Consider the following 19,867-nt stretch of genomic DNA (forward strand, 5'->3'; position numbering starts at 1 on the left):
TTATAGGGGCTCATCCATGAGAGAGGCTAATTCTCCCTCTCTGGGCAGTCGCTTGTTGCATGTGGTTCTTTGTCTTGGGTTGGGATTCCATGAGATTTTCTCCCTTCTGAGTTAGCATGTCAACTAATACTGTCATTGTTCAGTCTTTATTTAAGAAGCTAGTCTTATAGCAAACGCTCTGGTCCTCCAGCTCTTACAGTTTTTCTGCCTCATCTTCCATGATGTACCCTGAGCCTCAGGTACAGGAGTTGTGTGGTAGCTATATCTACTGGGGCTAGGCTCTCCTGATGTACTATTGTGGTTTCTTAATGGGCTCTATTTGCTGTAAAGAGAGGCTTCTTTGATGATAAGTGATAGTTAAACTTATCTATGGATGCTCTTCTAAGATTCTTGACCTCAGAAGCCCTGAAAATTTGGCTAGGCTTACAATACCAGGCAAGATTTTCTTCCTCTCGAGAGGGCCTGAAGTCTACCCAGAGAGCTGCTGGCTTTCACTAAGATAAGAGTGCAACTATTGTACCTTTAAGGACATCTTGCCATGCTGATCAGTGTTGGGGTTCTTAAGTGTCACAGTTGGATAGAACTATTGATTGCTTCCTTCTCTTGGCAACTTGAATAGTATTTTTCTGGTTCTATGGAAGATAGATGTTAGGAAAGTGGCTGTCAGGCTAGATCCAGCTTAAATAACTTAAGTCTTGTATACATAGTGTCGGTGTCGTCAGCAAAAGAGACTTGCTTTTAACATCTGAGAGGTAACCAAGGGCAACAGATTGTTTTGGGAGTCATTTGGACCAACCTGACCAATAACTAGAAAGCAGGTTTCTTAAGTTTGTTAGGTCAGAGTCTTAGGGCAATGCAAGTAGTATAACTTTATTTTATATAATAATAATAATAACAATAATAATATGTGTATATAATATATGTGTGTATGTATATATTATATATAATTTTAGGCACACTGGCCTCCCTCCTCTCTCTCTCTCTCTCTCTCTCTCTCTCTCTCTCTCTCTCTCTCTCTCTCTCTTTCTCTCTCTCTGCTAATCTCTCTATCTAAATACTCTTTTGACCCCATTCATAGCCTGAAAGAATCCCAGCAAAGTTTAAGCAGAACATCTTCAGACATTTATCAATCACATAAACATACATTCCTGAAAGTCCCATCAGTCTATTTTTATAATATATATCACAGAGGCACTGTAGTGATCTCTAATGCTCCAATACTATAGATGTTAGCCATCAGAAGTTAGGAACCCTGTGATCTTTGGTTCATTTGTTCTCAGAATCTAACAGTGTACATCACATTGAATCAGTGAACTAGAACTAAGGAGGAAATGAAAGATTATTCAGTCATTAATACAACCTTATCTTGCATACCACGAGCCCCCTTCCTGTAGCATTCCTCCTCTGAATGTAATTATCAAAGCCCTTTGGGGGCTTGATTTTGGCTGGACTGGACCTGACAGCAGACCAGGGATAGCTCTGATCGTACATCTTTGTATATGCTATTGAATGCTGTGTTGGTTAATTAGGTGCTTTTTTTTTTTTTAGTTCTTTCCAGAAGTCACACGTTTTGCATATATCATCCTTGCCCATTACAGCCCTTCAAGTATGATTATAAATGAAGAAAGCAAATCTCAGAAATGGCTGGTAGCTGATTCATTTTACACAGCCAGTCAGTGGTGTATCTGGGATCTGGTCCAAAGCCTTTCTCACTTGAAAGCTCATGATTTCTGGATTCCCCCAATATGAAACAGAAATTAACTCATTTTTGAAAGTTTGATGGAAAAATAAATAACACACAGAAAATATTCTTTAAAAGTTGTAAAACATTGTAGGAACATTAGTGATGGATTTTTCCTGAATTATCACCAAAATAATTTGTACTTTTAATTTTCCTATGGCTATATCATTTCACCATAAATCAATTATACAGGATGAGGTTTTGTTTTTGGTTTTTTTTTTTTTTTGTCTTTTTTTTTTTTGTCACCAGCCATGTGTAACTGAAGACTTCAGCCAAGCCTATGATTCCAGCTAAGACAACCTTCAGGGTCTAACTGCCTCAAACCTTGCTTAGAAAAAGTCTGTGTGATTTCCAACGGCAGCTGAGAAGACAAGGCACTTCCCAAATTTGATTTTGGCAATAATTACTGGAATTATTCCAAGGTACTGTCTTTAGCATATATGATCTGTCATAATGCAGGCATCTAAGCTCAACGGAAAGCTATAAAAATAACAAGTATTTGCTAGAAAACTAGCGTATGATGAGTTTCACTTGCATTATTTTCTTTATTCTTGCCAAGCTCTGCAATCTACCAATTGAGGTTCAAAGGGGTCGAGTTGCACATGGCAGAGCTCGCATGGCTCACGGGTGGCAGGACTAGAATGAACATCAGGCCAGCCTTAATCTGGTGATTAAAGTAGCACCCGTAGAATAAGAACTAACTAATACGTCACTTACTTATTCTTGTTTGTCTGCATCAAGCTGTCACTTTAAGAGACTGACTCCCAGATTCAACTGTCCCTGGTTACTTGGCTAAAGCATGCCACTGCTGAGGAGGGCCGCTGGTGTCAGACGCCCTAAATTACACTCTCTATGAGTGGTTCTTCCCCCTCAGCTGACAACACCTGGACTGCCTTAATAAGCAACACTGTTGAAAAGTCTGAAATAGGAGAGCTGGCACAGAACAGTGAAAGTCATAGGGACACACACTTGGCAGTGGCAGGGGTAGCCATTGGAGACGGAATAAAGCCCGATTTCTGCTCTCAGCTGTGTCCCTAAAAGGCTACAAAATCAAAAAACTTCGCCACACATCTCTGAGTCTTGGTTCTTATCTATAAATTATGGATATCAGAGTAAGATCTTTATTGTTCCTTCCAGCTCTAATGTCCACCGGTTCCTTAGAAGGATGAAGGAAACTTAAGGGTTAACCTCACTTCTGAGGGTTTCCGATCATCTTCCAGATGCCAAACTGTAGAGAGGAACAGTGCAGACCCAGAAAGCTTCTAAAAACCATTACTTGCCATTATCACATCACAATGTGGTCATCACTGCTCCCTTGTCCTTATGGCTCTCTGGGGCTGTTCCTGGAAGGGACAATAGCTGAAATAGTATTTCTGGGAACCTAGGGGGTGAGGGTGCACTGTTGGAAGAAGGTTGGGAAGTGAGTGATCCTGTCCACCAGGTTCCAAGCCACACTTAAAAATGATAGCAGCTAACATGCCTATGGGATGCATAAACCATGTCCTACAACATTTGAGATCACACTTTATCTTCACACATCACAACAGACATTTACAGAAAGGAAAGTGGGCACTGCATGTGATTATAGAAAAGAAATGGTGGCAGGACAAAGACAAACACTCATTAACACAGAAGCTTCAAACAGTCCCAGGGGCCCTTGTCACCTTCCATTCTATATGCGGATTGGCACAAGCAGTAATGAGACCATCTCTTAAAGGCATGGAAGCAAACCCTGCTATGCTGAGGGTCTTACCAGTTTCCCATCTTCAAGCAAGGGTAGAAGTCCCATAAGATATCAATCCATTGCCCACTATCTTACCCTATCCATCAATTTGAAGAAACCCTATTCCTTCACGCCTCCATGCCTCTACATATGCTGTTTCTTCTGCTGTGGAAGACATTCTTTCATTTCTTATAAAGGGCACTCATATTTTTCCCTCACTCCTCCAGCACCTCCTCCTGAGAAGACATCCTTGGTATCACCACCAACATCTACAAGTCTTACACTGTTTCTCTATGGTACATTAAATATCCCTTTTTAATATTTTTAAAATTACTTTAAATTATGTGTGTGTCCATGTGGAAATATGTGCACATGAGTTCAAGTGGCCTCAGTACCCAGATGTGTTGGAAAAGATAAGAGTTATAATTATCAGTAGTTGTGAGCTGCCCAATATAGGTGCTGGGAACTGATCTTGTGGGTCCTCTGCAAGAACAGCACACACTGCTGGGCCATCTCGCCATCCTTCTTATTAAAATCCTGTTAGCATACATTTCTATATTTATCCATATCTGCCTGAGTAGGCAAGAGATAGACAAGGTTCCCTTTGTTTCATTTTGTATACTCAGTCTAGTACCCAACACATGCGAGGCAAACAAAGAGCTAGCTAGCTGCATGCATAGATTACTGCGTTCATCGTGACTTCAGTCATTCATTCAGGCAGAAGACGGACTTGAGAGGGTAAAATTGGTCCATATGATATTCAGAGGATATTTCCTTTTCTTTAACAATTAGAAAGGCATAGTTGCACAAGATGGACAGGAATAAGAGAGATAATAAAAAAATGCAACAAGATCTAAGGCTCGGAAAGAACTGGGAAGGCAAAGTCTGTGACAGTTGATGACCTCCTCTGGACATGGGAGATAAGTAATATGACAGGCACCATATAGCCAATAAAAGGCTGGAAGTAACTGTGGCCAAAGACGCTGCAGACTTCCCAAGTAGATTAGTACAAACTTTACCTAAATAACAACTCACAAAGATGAAGTGGCAGCAACATGCTGAGAGGAGCCCTTGAAAGATGGAATGATGACCACTAATCACAGAACTCATGAATACCAAATTGAAAAGAAAGCCTTTAATAAACAAACGGACAAGTCTTTGGTAGCATGCCTCATTCTAATGGGAACATTTAAAACAGTGTGTGGGAGGAGCTTAAGGGGGATTTACAAACCCTAATAGCTATGGACAGCATCACTAGATTAAGGTCATCACAACAGCCATGACTCATATTGCTAGCAGGAAGCCTTGAGGAATATTACCACAAGGGGATCTTCTCTGTTATCTTCAAAGACAGAATAATATTGATAGGAATACTCCCATTTCTGGCTTCCCACCACTCACTAATTCCATCCAGAAGAAGAGGAATCCCTTCTCTGATGCCTGTATGGCTATGTCTAACAGGTCCGGTGGCACCCTGGATACAGCATCAGGACAGCCTTGTCATGGGTGTCTTCACCTACACTCAAGCCAGTGGGCTCTCTCGTCTCATGAACCAAGCAAAGCGAATGAAGAATGCAGCAGAAAAATACAACTAAATCTGTTTCCTCTCTGTTACAGCCTCATAGATTGCCAGGGAGTGGGTGGCATAGCATCACGAAGAGCCTAGTGTATGGCCTGGTTGAAAGCAGAGACAGAGGACCCAAAGCTCTGTCATTCACCCTGATGAAAGCCAAGACTGCCAGCTCCTGAGGGGGATTCCGGAATTATTCCATGCTCGTCAGAACTCAGAACGAACACTGGGGAGTCACGACACACTGACATCTCCAGCATGCTCTCGCCATTCATCCATAGGCTTTACTTAAAAATCTGGAGCGACAGGGCAAAAATATTTAAACCGCTGTGTCAGCTGCTGCAGGATTGATGTTACTCTAAAGAAAAGTAAAATTTACAACCTTCCTAAACTTGTTGTTAAAATAGTTCCTGTCCTGGAAAAGTCTCTGAAGGAATGGCATTAGGTTCCAGCTATTGGTCTTCCTGGAGCCCCTTCTTAAGTTGCAGATGGTAGTGAAGATTGCTGTGAGCACTGACTTGTGAAATAAAACTACTCCATCACCTAGAACCATCTTTTACTTCAAAGAATTGATAGACGTTCCATTAAGCTTTTGCAATAATTAAAGCTAAGAAGTTTATATATATTTNATATTTAGCAAGCCCTTCATTTGAGCATATACTCACTCTTTCATCAGCACTTACTCCATGCTAGGTGATTTGTTGTGGAGAAACAGAAACCAGTTTAATAAAATGGTACCCCCTTTTCCTTCAAGAAGGTCTCTTTTTTCACATTTATCTCTGGTTCTGTGTCTCAGTTCAGTCAGCAACTCCACTTGGCCCCTGCATTTGCTCACTGCCAGGCTTCCCTGATCTCAAATAATGAATGCTCTAAAGCCAGCACATGGAATCTTCGGACATAACACAGCTCTAACGTGCAAATAATCTCTCAACAATTCAGTCATGCTGATCCAATAATTTTCAAGACATGGCCTTCTCCAGTAAATACAATAAAATGCTTTTCCCAGGAAGCGAAAGGGCCACTGGGATTTGCTGGAAGGGAGCCTGGATAATCGATTAGAACAGGTGGGATGCTGTCTCTCTTGCGAAGGACCCGCCCCCTGCTGATGTCTTCCTTCCTGCCCGCTTTGGAGAGATGCTTGGGATTAAATAAGTGACCTGGGAATGATTTGCCTGGAATGAAAGGTCAAAATTTACTGACACTGATCACTTTATTGGACTACGGGTAGATAATCCCTTACTTAAGAAAAGAAAGGAAAGGAAAATGCCAGGAAGGGAGAGGATGAGAAGAGGGAGGGGGGCAGACAAAGTGGGTTGTACTTTCTCCATCAGCCACAACTTTAAAACAATAGTCTCTAAATATATTTTCTATTATATTCTTTTAAGTCACAAAATTATTTTCCTTACCTTCTACAATGTTCTATAACTAAATCAACCGAATATCAATGTTTGCACTGTCCTTGGGATGCACCATAGAAATACCGCATTTGGTCACTAACTTACACTTCATAAATAATTTATTTCAAAAGCGTTCCTCCATAAGGCTCTCCGTTGCTGAGGTGTTTGGTTTTCAGGGAAAGCATTTATTTACAGCCTGAGCCAAAGAAGGCTGGTAAGGACTTGACTAAAAGCTGCACATGGAGAAAATTATGGTAACTGTATTAATGCCCAAATCCATGACACTCGATGCTCAAATTTGCTAAAAGGTTTTGTAGTACATTGCCCACATCTTGACGGGCAATGAGACCAGGAGAAGTGCTTAATACTTGACAGAAGGCTTCCAAGATTCATCTTTCATAGTTCCAAGAACTGCTAAAGAATTTGGAAGAAACTTCCAGAGGAGTTTCTGAAATTCTAACTTTCCTCTTAAATGACTTGTGCTTTGTGTTCACACTGAAACTCCAAGCTCAAACAGAAAAGAAAATCAAAAGAAACATCATACAATTAATTCTCAATAAATGATTGAGTTTTAATTTGTGTAGGGCAAACTCTACTTTATGATATGTCTCCCTCTGACATCTATTAAAAAATCCATTAAGTCAACAGGTAAAATCTAATAAAGTTACACTGAAAATTTTCTGTTAGGTCAACATTATGGACTTTTAATGAATATCCCTCTACTAGAAGAACTAATATACTAACTGAACACCAATCTTGTACAAGATTAGAATAAAATTAAGGAAAAGTCAACATAATAATAAAGCAGGAGTTTAAGGTGGATCTAAGTTACCTAGTTACCATTAAGACCAGTAGACATCCTTCACAACTTTTCAAAGCTGGAACCACTAAGGTCCTAACACCATTATCTTGGCTCACACACTCACCAATCACACAGCAATTCCAATACAGTGAAATACTGAGTGAACAAGTTCAGTCCAATACAGATTTAAGATTTGTACACAGGTCATCAATCCATACTTTGTTTAATTTGCCATTGGAGTACTCAAGAAGAAACTAACCATTTGGGGGGAGGGGGACTATACTTATTTTCAAAATGACTTAAGTAACTAAAGTAACAGCTTGTGTTCCAGAACAATGCAGTGATGCTGGCTGATTTGGAGCTTCTGTTCACGCTTAGTGGTTACTAACCCGTGATTCTCATCTATAAGCAAGCTGACCTATGGGAGACAAGGTATGTGGAATACAAAGGGTGGGGGGAAATAGGATCACTGTATCCCATAGTTACTTTTCCCAGGTGGACTCTACTATATCCCATCCTGTGCCAGGATGCTTGTCCCAGTCTAGTTCAAGTTGGCCTGAGATTCCAAACATTCTAGTGCTGACTAACCCTACCAGAAGCCAGTTGTAGAACTGTATCAGAACCCTCAGTCTAGAATGTCCCAAGCAGACGGGAAACGTTGACACAAACTGTGAACCTTGAAAGTGGCTAAAGGAACTAAATCTCAAGTTTCCAATCTGTAAGACAGGAATAACAAATTAATAGTTGTATGAGGACAATGTATATAAACCACCTAGTAGGGGACATAGAAGTCCGCTAACAATCTTTCTTCCTTTCTTCTCTTATCCCAAGCTCCAGGTCTTCTCTACCAGCCCAGAATCTCAGGTGGTTTTGGCTGAGCCATAGATATCACAGCGACTGGTCTTCTGCTTACTGTCCTGGCCCTTCCCCTTGCTCTAGAGCTAGCTAGTAGAGGGAGGACAGATCACAGACTGCACACCACGGCTAGCAGTGCTGGTTCTTCCTTACAGTCTCCACGGAGCTTTACATAGAGCAATCCCGAGTAGCGTACTGGAGAAAAGCAGGTTGATCTGCAATAGTCGACTACAGGGGTCAGAAGGTGCAGCAAATAATCACTTGCTGTTTAGCAGCTTATAAGCACAACTCTCACATTTCAATAGGAACATACATGGGAACATGGCTGCGCAGTCAATAAAAATTACATTTTCTAATTAGAATATTAATTCGGGGGTCTACTGAATGTGTGCTGGTCAACAGGAGGTAATCAGAAGTGAGGTTATACTGCCTCCAAAGGAATGTGCACCATGATTCTTACGTCACTTTGATTCGTCCATTTTTCTGGCTGGGAACTGGTGAGAGCTCAACGGGATTGCAGTAATAGCCACTTACTTCTTTTCTCTTCCCTTATAGAGAAATGAGCTATAGCTTTCACACGAGTGTGCTTTTAGATCTTGTTACAATGCTACAGTCAGCATACTAAATCAATCAAGAAGGACTTCTATTCAAGCACACATGCCCTAGATAACAACTGCTTACCAGAATAATAAGTAGTAACTATAGGATACAAACATCACCCTGTGAAATGACCCTGTAAGTGGTAAAGGTTAACGTGTCATAATTGTATTTACCTAACACTGACACTCTTTCACCAGGCAAACACCTAACAGTCACTCAGATCTGACCCATCTAGTTAGTCCCACACAAAATTGGGAGACTAAACATAGCAAGCATTGGCTTACATCCTACTGTCTGTCTTGTTCTTTGATTCTTCTAACTCTGACCTTTCAATTTTATTTTTTCCCTTCTTTAGTATGGTTTCTTGAGGCAAATTTATGAAATTATTTTCCTGCTTCTGGAAATGATCCCTATGTACCTCCTTGATGATGCCATCTCTGACTGCTCTGTGCACAGTCATCGTGAGTCAGCCCCACTATGGGGCTGATATTCTGACAGATATTCACAATACATATTTCCCCGCACCTCAAATAAGTCAGAAAACTAAAGATATGGTTTACCCATAACAGCTGACATATTCTGAAAAACCTAGTCTTAAAAAAAAAAATAGACTGAGTTCTTATAATACAATTCAAACAAGAAAATCACAAATATTTTTGTATATCCACATGAATGATCATTTTTTGAATTTTCTCTTCGTTTACCTATTTTGCTGTAATTATCATCAATGAGATCTTCCAAACCAACCATCTTCCAGAAGCTGTCATCCCAACCTTTCTCTGCTGAGTACGTCCATTTGCAGACCAAGGAGCAGAGAGACCTAGTCAAATTGGAGAGAAGAAGGAACAACAGTGTGAGCTTGCTTCCTTCATATTTTTTTCTAAATGCCTGCCCTGGTATATTCAGTAGTGTAGCGGCAGCAGAGGGAGCAGTAATCACGCATTTCTGTTTTAATGAAGGGCTCTATGTATACCTGGTTATGTGTACTAGACCCTTTAGTCCTCAGAATGGACTCAGCCTTCTATATGGGTCCTGACCAAGCAAACATGGTAAGTGAATTTTTGCATTTACATCGACATTTATTTGACACATGTGGGATAATTATGAATTATATACTAATTAGTATTTGATGAAACTGAGTAAACATCTCAAGTTTAGATGTAATATTGGTATGGATATATTAAAGTTGCTCTTTATCATTCAGCATATAAAATATTCATGTATGAAACGACATGGCCTTTGGAGCATGTTTCAAAAACAACACAGGAAGGGGAAGTGAATGGTGCTGTGGATAGATGGGTAGGATTGGCCCAAACTGCTGGCCATGAGAGCAGACATAGAAATTCACACGGGTCTTGGTGTCTTCTACTTTTATGTATCTTCCAAGTTCTCAACAATAAAAACGTTTCTTTTAAATGTCCGCTATAAAATAAATAATATGTCACTGCAATCTAAATCAATGCTTCGGTACTAGAAGGATTTTTCCTTTCAGCTTCATTTCTCAATGTCACCCTTAATATTCTATAATTATTCTGTTAAAATACCCTTTATGTCTCTGAAAGTATCATGCCCTTACATACTTCCTTCCTCGGCTCTACCACTTGCAGTTTAAAGACCTCTACCACTCTTCATCCTGATGGTTTAAGCTCTTATTTTAATCGGAGATGAAAATTCTAATGTTGGGTTAAATATTTCTTTTCTTGCCTCTCAGAAAATTAAATATATATATATATATAAATTTAAAGTATAAACATACATTACATACACACATATATGTGTATATATACATATAGTCTCTATATTAATGTCTGTGTGTACACACACACACACACACACATATAGAGGGGGCAGACAGAGCCAGTGCTAGAGATACAATTCAAAGCCTTCTATGTACCAGGTAAGCAGTGAACCTCTGATATATATCCATGCCCACAGAGTATACTGTATATCATGACCTTTATCACATTGTAATTAACTGCTTTTTTATAGGTGTTACCTGTATTTCTTCAACATATTCTCCATATTTTGTCCATAGCAAACCTTAGGCACCTGTAGTATCAATCTTCCCATGTCACATTCCTGGTGACATAATTTGTGTTTGCCTCTGTTCTCGGCCATTCCCAGTCCTGTGCAGTACTAAGTCATCGGTACTCTCCTATAGTTAAGTCTTTCTCACTTCTCTTTATTTTACTCGTCCTAGAATGGTCTTCCCACTATACACCTGACTCTTAGTTAACTACCGTAAGTCACCCCAAACTATCTCTCTCTAGGAAGCCCCAATAGAGGGCATGTTGAACCAAAAGCTGATGCTCAACAAATCCTTCTCTTTCACTGACCACTGTAACTATATGCTTATTCCCTTCTCTACGTCTTCCACTAAAAAAGCCCCCTTTGCATCACAAAATGTTCTCCTCGTCTCTGTATCACTAGTCCCTACCTCATAAAGGTGTATAGCCATCCATAATGAAATCTTGTTGAAAAGAAACATGAAAAATATATCTATATTGCCATAGGTATGTGGCAAACACAAAGGGATCACAGTCATGCTGTTTTAAGGATAAACAAAAACCCATTTCATGGGCCCACAGTCTTGATGTAACTCATTCAGTCATACAGAATCATTTCCTCACTTGGTATTTGGTGGCTGTTATGATCCTGGTGTAGGCCTTAGTGGTAAACGGTCCTTACACACAAGACCTAGTCCTTTGCTGACCCAGAAGCAGAAAGTTTAACTGTGGAGACAGATATCTGTCAAACAATCACACACAAAATCCTATAGAAACAAATAGCCCTATGTTTTCTAAAGAAAGAACATACAGAAACAAGAAATTTTTAGTGGGGAAATGTGATGCAATCCAGCGCTGGGCATAGGGTGTTGAGGTGTTTGGGAGGAGAGTGTAAGATAGGCTCCACGGAGGAGGTAACATTTAACTAAGTTCTAACTTGAAAATAAGCAAGAGACATTTATCACTAAAAATTTGTTCAGATGGCAGAACATGTCAGGCTGTGCTTAGTGGCAGAAAAACATTAAAGGAGTGCTTATACCAGCCCAAACAATATATATGTGCTAACTCATTCTCTTGATTTAAGCAAGCCCACTTTTCCCCAGTGGATGAAGGTGGGAGCCAACTATGAAGCAAGCTTTGTAGTACATGGTAGCCTAACATTCCCTAGAATGACAACTGAAATTTCAACCTTTGGAGGGCTCTAACAGTTTACTGGGAAAAGAAAAAAAAAAAAAAAAAAAAAAAAACCACAATGCTATGAACAAAAGACAAGGTCAAGAAATTATTTCCCATGGCACAAGCACATGGGCCAGCTCTCCACTGCCCACCATCCCGTCAACATTCAAAGACTCTCATACCCCTACTTTGGCAGTACCTTCCATCTCATCAACTATTGCTGCTGTCTGAAGGCGTAATTCACAAACAATCCCACACCAGTTTGGAATTATGATGAATAGAATGGTTATTTATTTAAGGGGGGGAAACTTACAGATCACCGTCCCAGACAACAGCCCTCTGCGCAATCAGGAAGGGAGCCTAGTCGCCGGAAGCGGAGCTGGAAGCCAGAGTTTGCACTGGCGGCAGAGCCCAGGAAGTCGCATTTTAAAACCGCACGCGGCTTTTTTGTTTTGTTTTGTTTTTTTTAAAGCTGCTGAGTCAGGAAATTCTCTCTGCGGCACGCCACCCACAAACAGCAAAAAGCTGTGTTAAACTCTGTTTTGTTTCTGTGTTTAAAATTAAGCTCTCTCAGGTTTTACATGGATCCAGTTTACCACGTTGTGTCCTCGTTTCTATCCATTTGGCAAACTTCAAATCTTCGTTACAATCCAGTTCACTGCTGCTCTGTCAAAGTTTCCTTTGACCTCAAAGCCAAACTCACGGTCCCTCTAATATTCCAGGTAAGCTATAATTCTTACACTGTAGATCTAAACAGCTCAGGGAGATTGACGTGGCCTCCTGTCTTTACATCCCTACATATCCACACCCTTTGCCATGTACCTTGACATTGGAGTACCCTGACATTGTTCAGAGGGCCTCCTTTTCTTCGTCTAGATTTTGGGTAATGATTCAAGTTTGCATTTTGGTAAAGACTGACTCAGAGATGATTGCATACCCGTTACTGAAATGATTGCATGCCCATTACTGGTCTAAATTTGAGGATATTTTGAGTTTTAGCTTGTTCTCTTGAACCTTCATCATTTCCCTGAGGAACTCAGGCTGAGCTAGCTTATGGCGGGTATCAGAGGACTGAAAAGACAACAAGGATCAGATTAACCAGACTTTGATCATATTGTGTCAGTTGGGACCCGGTAGCTGTGAGTCTAGCTGAGATCAGAACTACCCACCAAGACTCGGAGTAAATAGTCCGCCCCTGAGTCAAATAAATGACCCCTGGATTCCACAACTAAAACTTGATTGTGGTTTGCTGCCGAGTGGTACTAATTCACAATAGAAGTAAATTAGTCAAAATCTATTTTTCTTCCTCAATAAGGAAGAGAATAGTAATCCCTTATATCTTACAATAAATTTGAATACTATCCAGAGAATATTCTTTGGAAGAAAATGACTGATCCAGGAAGTTTTATGGATATAGTGAAGCACAATTAATAAAATCTCGGAGACAGATATTGGGGTTCAACCTAAAAGTGAGAAAAGCAAAACTGCCGCCAGCCACTGGCTCTTACCTCTACCATAGTATGAAATGGGGAGCCTGCCTCCAGAAATCTTAGAATGAGACTAAGCCTGAGAGCTGTCTCCTCCCACCTTTATAATCCTCTCTAGTTCTAGGATTGAAGGCGTGCACCACTACCGCCTAGTTTCTGTGGCAAGCTAGTGTGGCTACTGGGATTAAAGGTGTGTGTTATTGCTGCCTGGTCTGTAAGACTGGCCAGTGTAGCTGTTTTACTTTTCTGATCCTCAGGCAAGTTTTATTAATACAAATAAAATGCCACTACAATACAGATTCCTCTAAAAAAAAAACTCATTCTATATATAGGTTATTCAAATATAATTAGGTTCTCTCTCTCTCTCTCTCTCTCTCTCTCTCTCTCTCTCACACACACACACACACACACACACACACTGGGTTTTTTTTTTCCTTTTCTGTCTCTAACCCAGTTGCCTGGAACTTACTCACGTTATAGTCCAGGCTAGCCTCAAACTCACGGCCATATTCCAGTCCCAGCCTCAGTCTCCTGCATATTGGGATCATGGCCATGTGCCATCATGCATAGCTGCTCCATTTCACTAGGATCTCTTAGAACTGGTAGATTACCAGGCTGTCCTTGATGCAGCAAAATCAGCAACATTTAAAGAGTGCATCTAAGGTCACAGGCTCTGAGTGTCTCTCTACAGGAAAGTTAGGATTTTATCTTATCAGTCAAAAAAGACAAGGTACGAATAGCAGAATAAATAGTGTGCCTTGCCCAGAAGCTTCTAGTGAAATCCAGGCTTTGACAACCCCCAAAGTATTTTCCTGGGCAATCTGCCCTCTTGGGCCTCTAAGTACTGGCCAGTTTCCTCACAGTCAGCCAAAATGTCAGGACAGGAGTTCTGTGTCTTTCTTATGGAGTGTTTATGCCAAATGAATCTAAAACGCACACAAATAAGAAAATCATAGATCCATCAGTATATCAAAATAACAGTGCAACACAAGATAAGACATAGCACTTAGCGGGCATGGCGATACATATAAGAGAGCAAAGTCACGTGAGAGATGGCATTGAGAACATCCGATAGAGACAAATCCCATTGACGAAGAAATCATGAAACTATTTGGAAAACACATCAATGATGAAAACCACAAGAGATGAGGAGGAAAATACTAGAAAGATTCCTTAGAAGGAAAAAATAAAGGAATTTAAAATTAAAATTTAAAGCTTCGGTTGTCCAGGCTAGCATGATGGCTCAGCAGGTAAAGGCACCTGCTGTGCAAGCGGACACCTTGAGTGTGATTCCCACAACCCACATAAAGGTAGAAGGAGAGAGCTGATGCAAACAAGCAGTTCTTTAGGTTCCACATGTGAGCTAAGTCAAATGCATGTCTCTTCCAACACATACACACCAATGCAACACATGTATGCATGATGCACACACTAATGGCGATAACAGTAAATATTAAATTTTCTACAGATGAGCTACCACAAGAACGGGTGGAAATCAATTAAATGACTTTGGAATAACAGATGAAGGGACTGGCTCATAGCAAGGAAGAAAGACAAGATAGGAATAGCAAGAGGGAGCATAGCAAGGGGAGGGGCATAACAAAAACCATAACACAAGAATTACAGAAATCCCAGAAGGGATATTTAAAAGCTAGGGAAGAATAAAAGGCAGAACAGATGAGGAAGAAATTATAAACAAGTACATGTAGTACCAGGCTCTTCATATACTGGGCCAAGGTAAAGCTTAAGCCTGCAGATTAAAAGTTCTCATTAAGTCCAGGAAATACTTGGATTTCAAGAGTAAACAGAAAATTATCCATGCTGCCAGACAGCAATACTAAGTTGCATACAAAACCAAAGGGCCCAAACAAGCTATGGAAATCTCATCTACAACCCTGGAATGTAGAAAACATGGAAATAATGTACAGATCACCAAGAAAGGCTGATCCAAGAATCCTGCAGCCAGACAAAATATTATTCGGCTGTCAAGGGCAAAGAAAACCATTTTCAGCATACAAGGGTTTTAAAAAAAGTAAACTACTCACGTAGGCTTTCTGAGGACAATGCTTGAGAAAACACAAATTATCCCCTGGTTCAGAGTAGCTATGTCAACATAGAAGAGAGAAGCAAGAGGAATAAGATGACTGATATCCATTTATGTGGCTCATATCATCTTTCTTTCTTTAAGTATCTATACTTATATGTGTGCATACATAAGAGTGAATATTTATTTCTATGTGCTTCAACACATACATCTGTGTATATGCATATACACACAGAGATTAAAACATATTTAGATTAAACAGATGATGATAACATAAACAATGCTGGTAATTTGGAGTCTTCTGAAATCACAACAGGTGCGCTGCACTACAAGTGAAATCCAAGAAAAGTTCTGGAACTGAAAAAAAAAATTAGGTAAAACCTCAAAGTCAGAGACTAAGCAAGGGTCTTGGTCTATGTCACTGTCTCAAAATACCACAGGGACAGAAGTCCCTCCAGAGACGAAGCCCACATAACATAATCCCAATGCCAAACACAAGAAGCCCTCTTTTGAGTTGTTGGTCAGGGCTGTCCAAGAGAATTCCTAAACATACAGCCTATTTCTGTTGCTCTTGGATTTCCCCCAGAGATGGAAGGAAGATACCATGCACTTCAGACACAGGACTAAGAGACCCCTGAGCGAGAACTGACCTAAATGTCCCCTCCCAGAAGACTGTCTTTCATGATACCAGAAGGTACTATGATAGCAACCAAAGGAAGGAAGCAACCAACAGTTCTACCCAGCTATGATGCCTGTAAACCACATCACCAACCAGTACAACACCATGCCTGGCACTGGAAGCCTCATTATCTTCTCATTGCAAGCAAAGTTGTGGTTATTAGAGGAGAAATCACAACAACTAATTCACTAAATCAACATAATCCCTGAGAACAATTTATAATATGAGTCCTTACACCTACAGAGAAGTATAATATTAGAAGTAAAAGAAGTATAAAGAAACTTCTTTTTATAATAGACAAAAACCACTACAGAAACCAAAATCAATCAAAATGCAATTTGGAGCCTGTTATGCCCAGATCACAGAATACCCCCCCAAACCAACTAGGAGACTGAGTCCTGTATGTAAAAGCAAAGAGCCTTTATTCTTACACAAGTTTGCAAACTTGGACTCTCTGTGAGTCCAACATATTAGAGTAGTTGGAGAGCTCCGAGCTCAGTTGGGTTTGGGTTTTTGTAGTAGCAAAGGTGGGAGTGAGGGATTTCTAAGGTTCAGGACTCCTGATTGGCTGACATTTGTCTAGGGTGTCCTGATGAAAAGAGATGGATGTGTACTGGCAGGTGATCCCATCTACAAGGGTTGGAACATTAGGAATTTCCTTTTGGATAGTGTGTTCTTGGGTGGTGGTGCCTGGGTAGTCTCAGTTTGTGGTCTTTCTTAGAACCATGGTAAACTGAGCCTCAGGCCTCTATTGAGCTTAGCATGGCTGGGTCCTACAGAGGCCACTCCCAAAGGGATACAACTACAAAACACTCACAGCTAAGGCTCACGGAACACTGCAGAAGAGCAGGTGGAAAGATTGTGAGAGCCGGAGGATCAAGGAGTTTTCTGTGAAACTGTCTCCTAGCAACATCGGAAGTTACACAGATAAAGTCTCTCCATGAGTACTCAACATGAGTTGAACAAGGACAACACCTACAAATATGCCAAAGTGGACAAAGAAAGACCCATGACCTCAACCCTACACAAAGTACCATAGTAATTGAGACAACTGGGAGGAGAGAGGTGGTCTTCCCTAAAGAATAACACACAAATTGGCTATTCAGTGACAAAAGATTAGCCCTGCAAACATACATTCAAGCATTCAAGTAATAGACAGACTGAATCAGTATATATATATATATATTTATATATATATATATATATATATATATATTCCTAAATAAAACCTGCTCAGTCTGTATAATGTTACCTGTACCTATGTTTTCAGAGTTGACCTTTTTGTCATTGGCCAACTAATTGATGGGCTCTTTGATGTGGGAGTGTCATATATCAATCTGTTTATTTCATTGGTTAAGCAATAAAGAAACTGCTTGGCTGGCCCTATAGGTTAAAACATAGGTGGGAGGAGTAAACAGAACAGAATGCTGGGAGGAAGAGGAAGTGAGCTCAGACTTGACAGCTCTGCTCTCTGGAGCAGAGACGCCAGGCTCCGCTCTCCCAGGCAGCTCCGACCCAGGATGGACATAGGCTAGAATCTTCCCGGTAAGCGCACCTAGCAGTGCTACACAGATGATTAGAAATGGGCTAAATTAATATGTGAGAATTAGCCTAGAAGAGGCTAGATAGTAATGGGCCAAGCAGTGTTTAAATGAATACAGTTTGTGTGTTGTTATTTCGGGCATAAGCTAGCCAGGCGGCCGGGGTGCTGGGGATGCAGCCCCACCACTCTAATTACAACAGCTCTTCCTTGGGAAGACAAAGCATTCCAATCACAATTATCTCACCAACCCCTTGCATCTGCCCTCTGCCCTTGCAACCTCCCACACAAGTAAAAATCAAATTTAAAAGAAAACAAAACAAACAAACAACAACAACAACAAAAAAAAACAATAACCACGAGAATCTTGTCATGGAAGCTGTAGCTTGGCTGTTGAGTCACACAGTTTACCCTTTAGTCTACTCATCTTTAATTCCAAGTGTTCACTGCCTAGAGTCATTGCTCTGGCTCAAGGCCTTGGTTTCTATTATACCACACATAATGGGCTATCATTGGGGCTCCTCTGACATATCCTGCTGTTGTCCTATGTCATGGAGACCCTACTGTTTTAGATCTGCAAGTCTATCCCCTTCACTTGCTCCAACAGTCCATGGACTCAGTGGATGCTGGAGTGGGCCAACTCATAGCCCTGGGTCTAATGGTCAGCTCACTAGCTTTTCCTCACTGTCACTTCCCGGGAAAAGCTCTCCAGCACTGCGTAGGCCAGCTCACCTAATGCAGCCTACAGCAAGGAGCAGGGGATAGTTTCCCTGCTCTATGGCCCTCAGATCTAGGGTCTCCCTCACTTACTCTGCCAGGGCCTGCTCTACAGTTTTGTTTAGGCAAGGTGCAGGATCCTTTCTTCTGATTGGCTGCAGGGTGTGGGAGGGGGAGGAGATTACAAGGGGATGGTGGGGTCAGCTCTCCTGCTCTCAGGGCTGGTTCACCTGAGACCCTGACAACCAGGTCAGCTCTAGTGTGCTGTTCAGGCAGATGCAGGGCCTTCGCTCCTGGGCACTGCAGCTGGTGTAGGGTAGGGCTAGTTTCTCATCTCTTGACCCCAAGGCCAGCTCTCTCACTTCTGAAGAAGACTAAGTTTTCTCACTGTTTAACGTTGAATACAAAAAATGAGACTGCAGGCACTGAAAGAAACGAAAAGCAGATCAGAACCTGGAAATCACAAGAAATAAAAGAAAATGAAGGGCGAAATGAAGCCAGTAAAGCGAAAGTAACCACAGAGAATAACAGAGGAGAGTAAACAACATAAATGTAAAATAAAATAAGATGGGATAAAGTTAGATGAGGTGGCATGAGTGTCACAACTAGTGAATAAAGAGAAAAATCAAAATAGCATTAGGAGTGAGTAAAATATTTCCAATGTATATTTTTCAATCTGGTAGTTCTTTTTTTAAAAAGTGCATTTTCAAAAGATAAGACATAATTTTTTTAATGTTAAAATTTATTTTTAGAATTATTTTTTTATTTTTAATTAGGTTTATCTTGGGTGTCTGTGTGGGCATGCACGTCTGAGCTGGGGTTCACAGAGGTCACACAGACATCAAAAGCCCCTGCAGCTGGAGTTACAGGAGCTTGTGAGCTGTCCATCATGGGTGTGAGGACTAACCCTAGGTTCTCCCCAAAAGCAGAATGAACTCATAACTACTGTGCAACCGTTCCAGCTCCTACTTATTTATCATCGCTGTGTATCCATGTATGTGATGTTTGGGGTGGGAGTGAGGGTAAGCATGATTACAGCACGTATGTAGAGGTCAGAGGTCAACTTGTCCTAACTCTATGTGGCTCTCAGGGATCAATCTCATATGGTCAAGACTGCACATCAGTTTTACCCACCAAGGCATTTCACGGGCCCCAACACATTTTTAACTATGATTCAAGCATGGGGTAGACAAAGACAGGTAGAGAGCCTGGGGGCTCGGTGCCCAGTGGGCAGTTAGCCAACAGTGAACTCCAGGCCAAAGAGGCTTTTTCTCCAAAAAGGTAGAGGAGGTAGATCTCTGGTCTTTATACACATGCATATACATACCAATACACACACAGGCACCCTCACACACATGCGTACACACACATTTACAAACACACAAAATATATAATAATACCTCACATAAATGGAAAACATAGATAGTTATAATGAAATATGGTATTGTACTTCCAGTATTTAAAGAAATATGTAAATCATAAGGGTAATTATAATTATCTCTACTGTGGAAATAAAGGACATAGATATAA

The 19,867-nt window shown here is 40.8% G+C and overlaps 1 protein-coding gene across 4 annotated transcripts in view; it reads right to left on the reverse strand.

Annotated features, from left to right (window-relative positions):
- Fggy (FGGY carbohydrate kinase domain containing) overlaps positions 1-19,867 on the reverse strand; it is a 363,677-nt gene that overhangs the window by 216,028 nt on the left and 127,782 nt on the right. For all 4 annotated transcript variants that reach the window (XM_050136146.1, XM_050136144.1, XM_050136143.1 and 1 more), the window contains exon 6: positions 9,393-9,508. In XM_050136146.1, coding sequence (XP_049992103.1) covers positions 9,393-9,508 — 116 coding nt within the window. The remainder of the gene's footprint in view (positions 1-9,392; positions 9,509-19,867) is intronic.

The sequence above is a fragment of the Alexandromys fortis genome, unplaced genomic scaffold, assembly GCF_014885135.2.
Source record: "Alexandromys fortis isolate MF-2015 unplaced genomic scaffold, M_Fortis_MF-2015_v1.1 scaffold_13, whole genome shotgun sequence".
In the NCBI taxonomy this organism is placed as follows: Eukaryota; Metazoa; Chordata; class Mammalia; order Rodentia; family Cricetidae; genus Alexandromys; species Alexandromys fortis.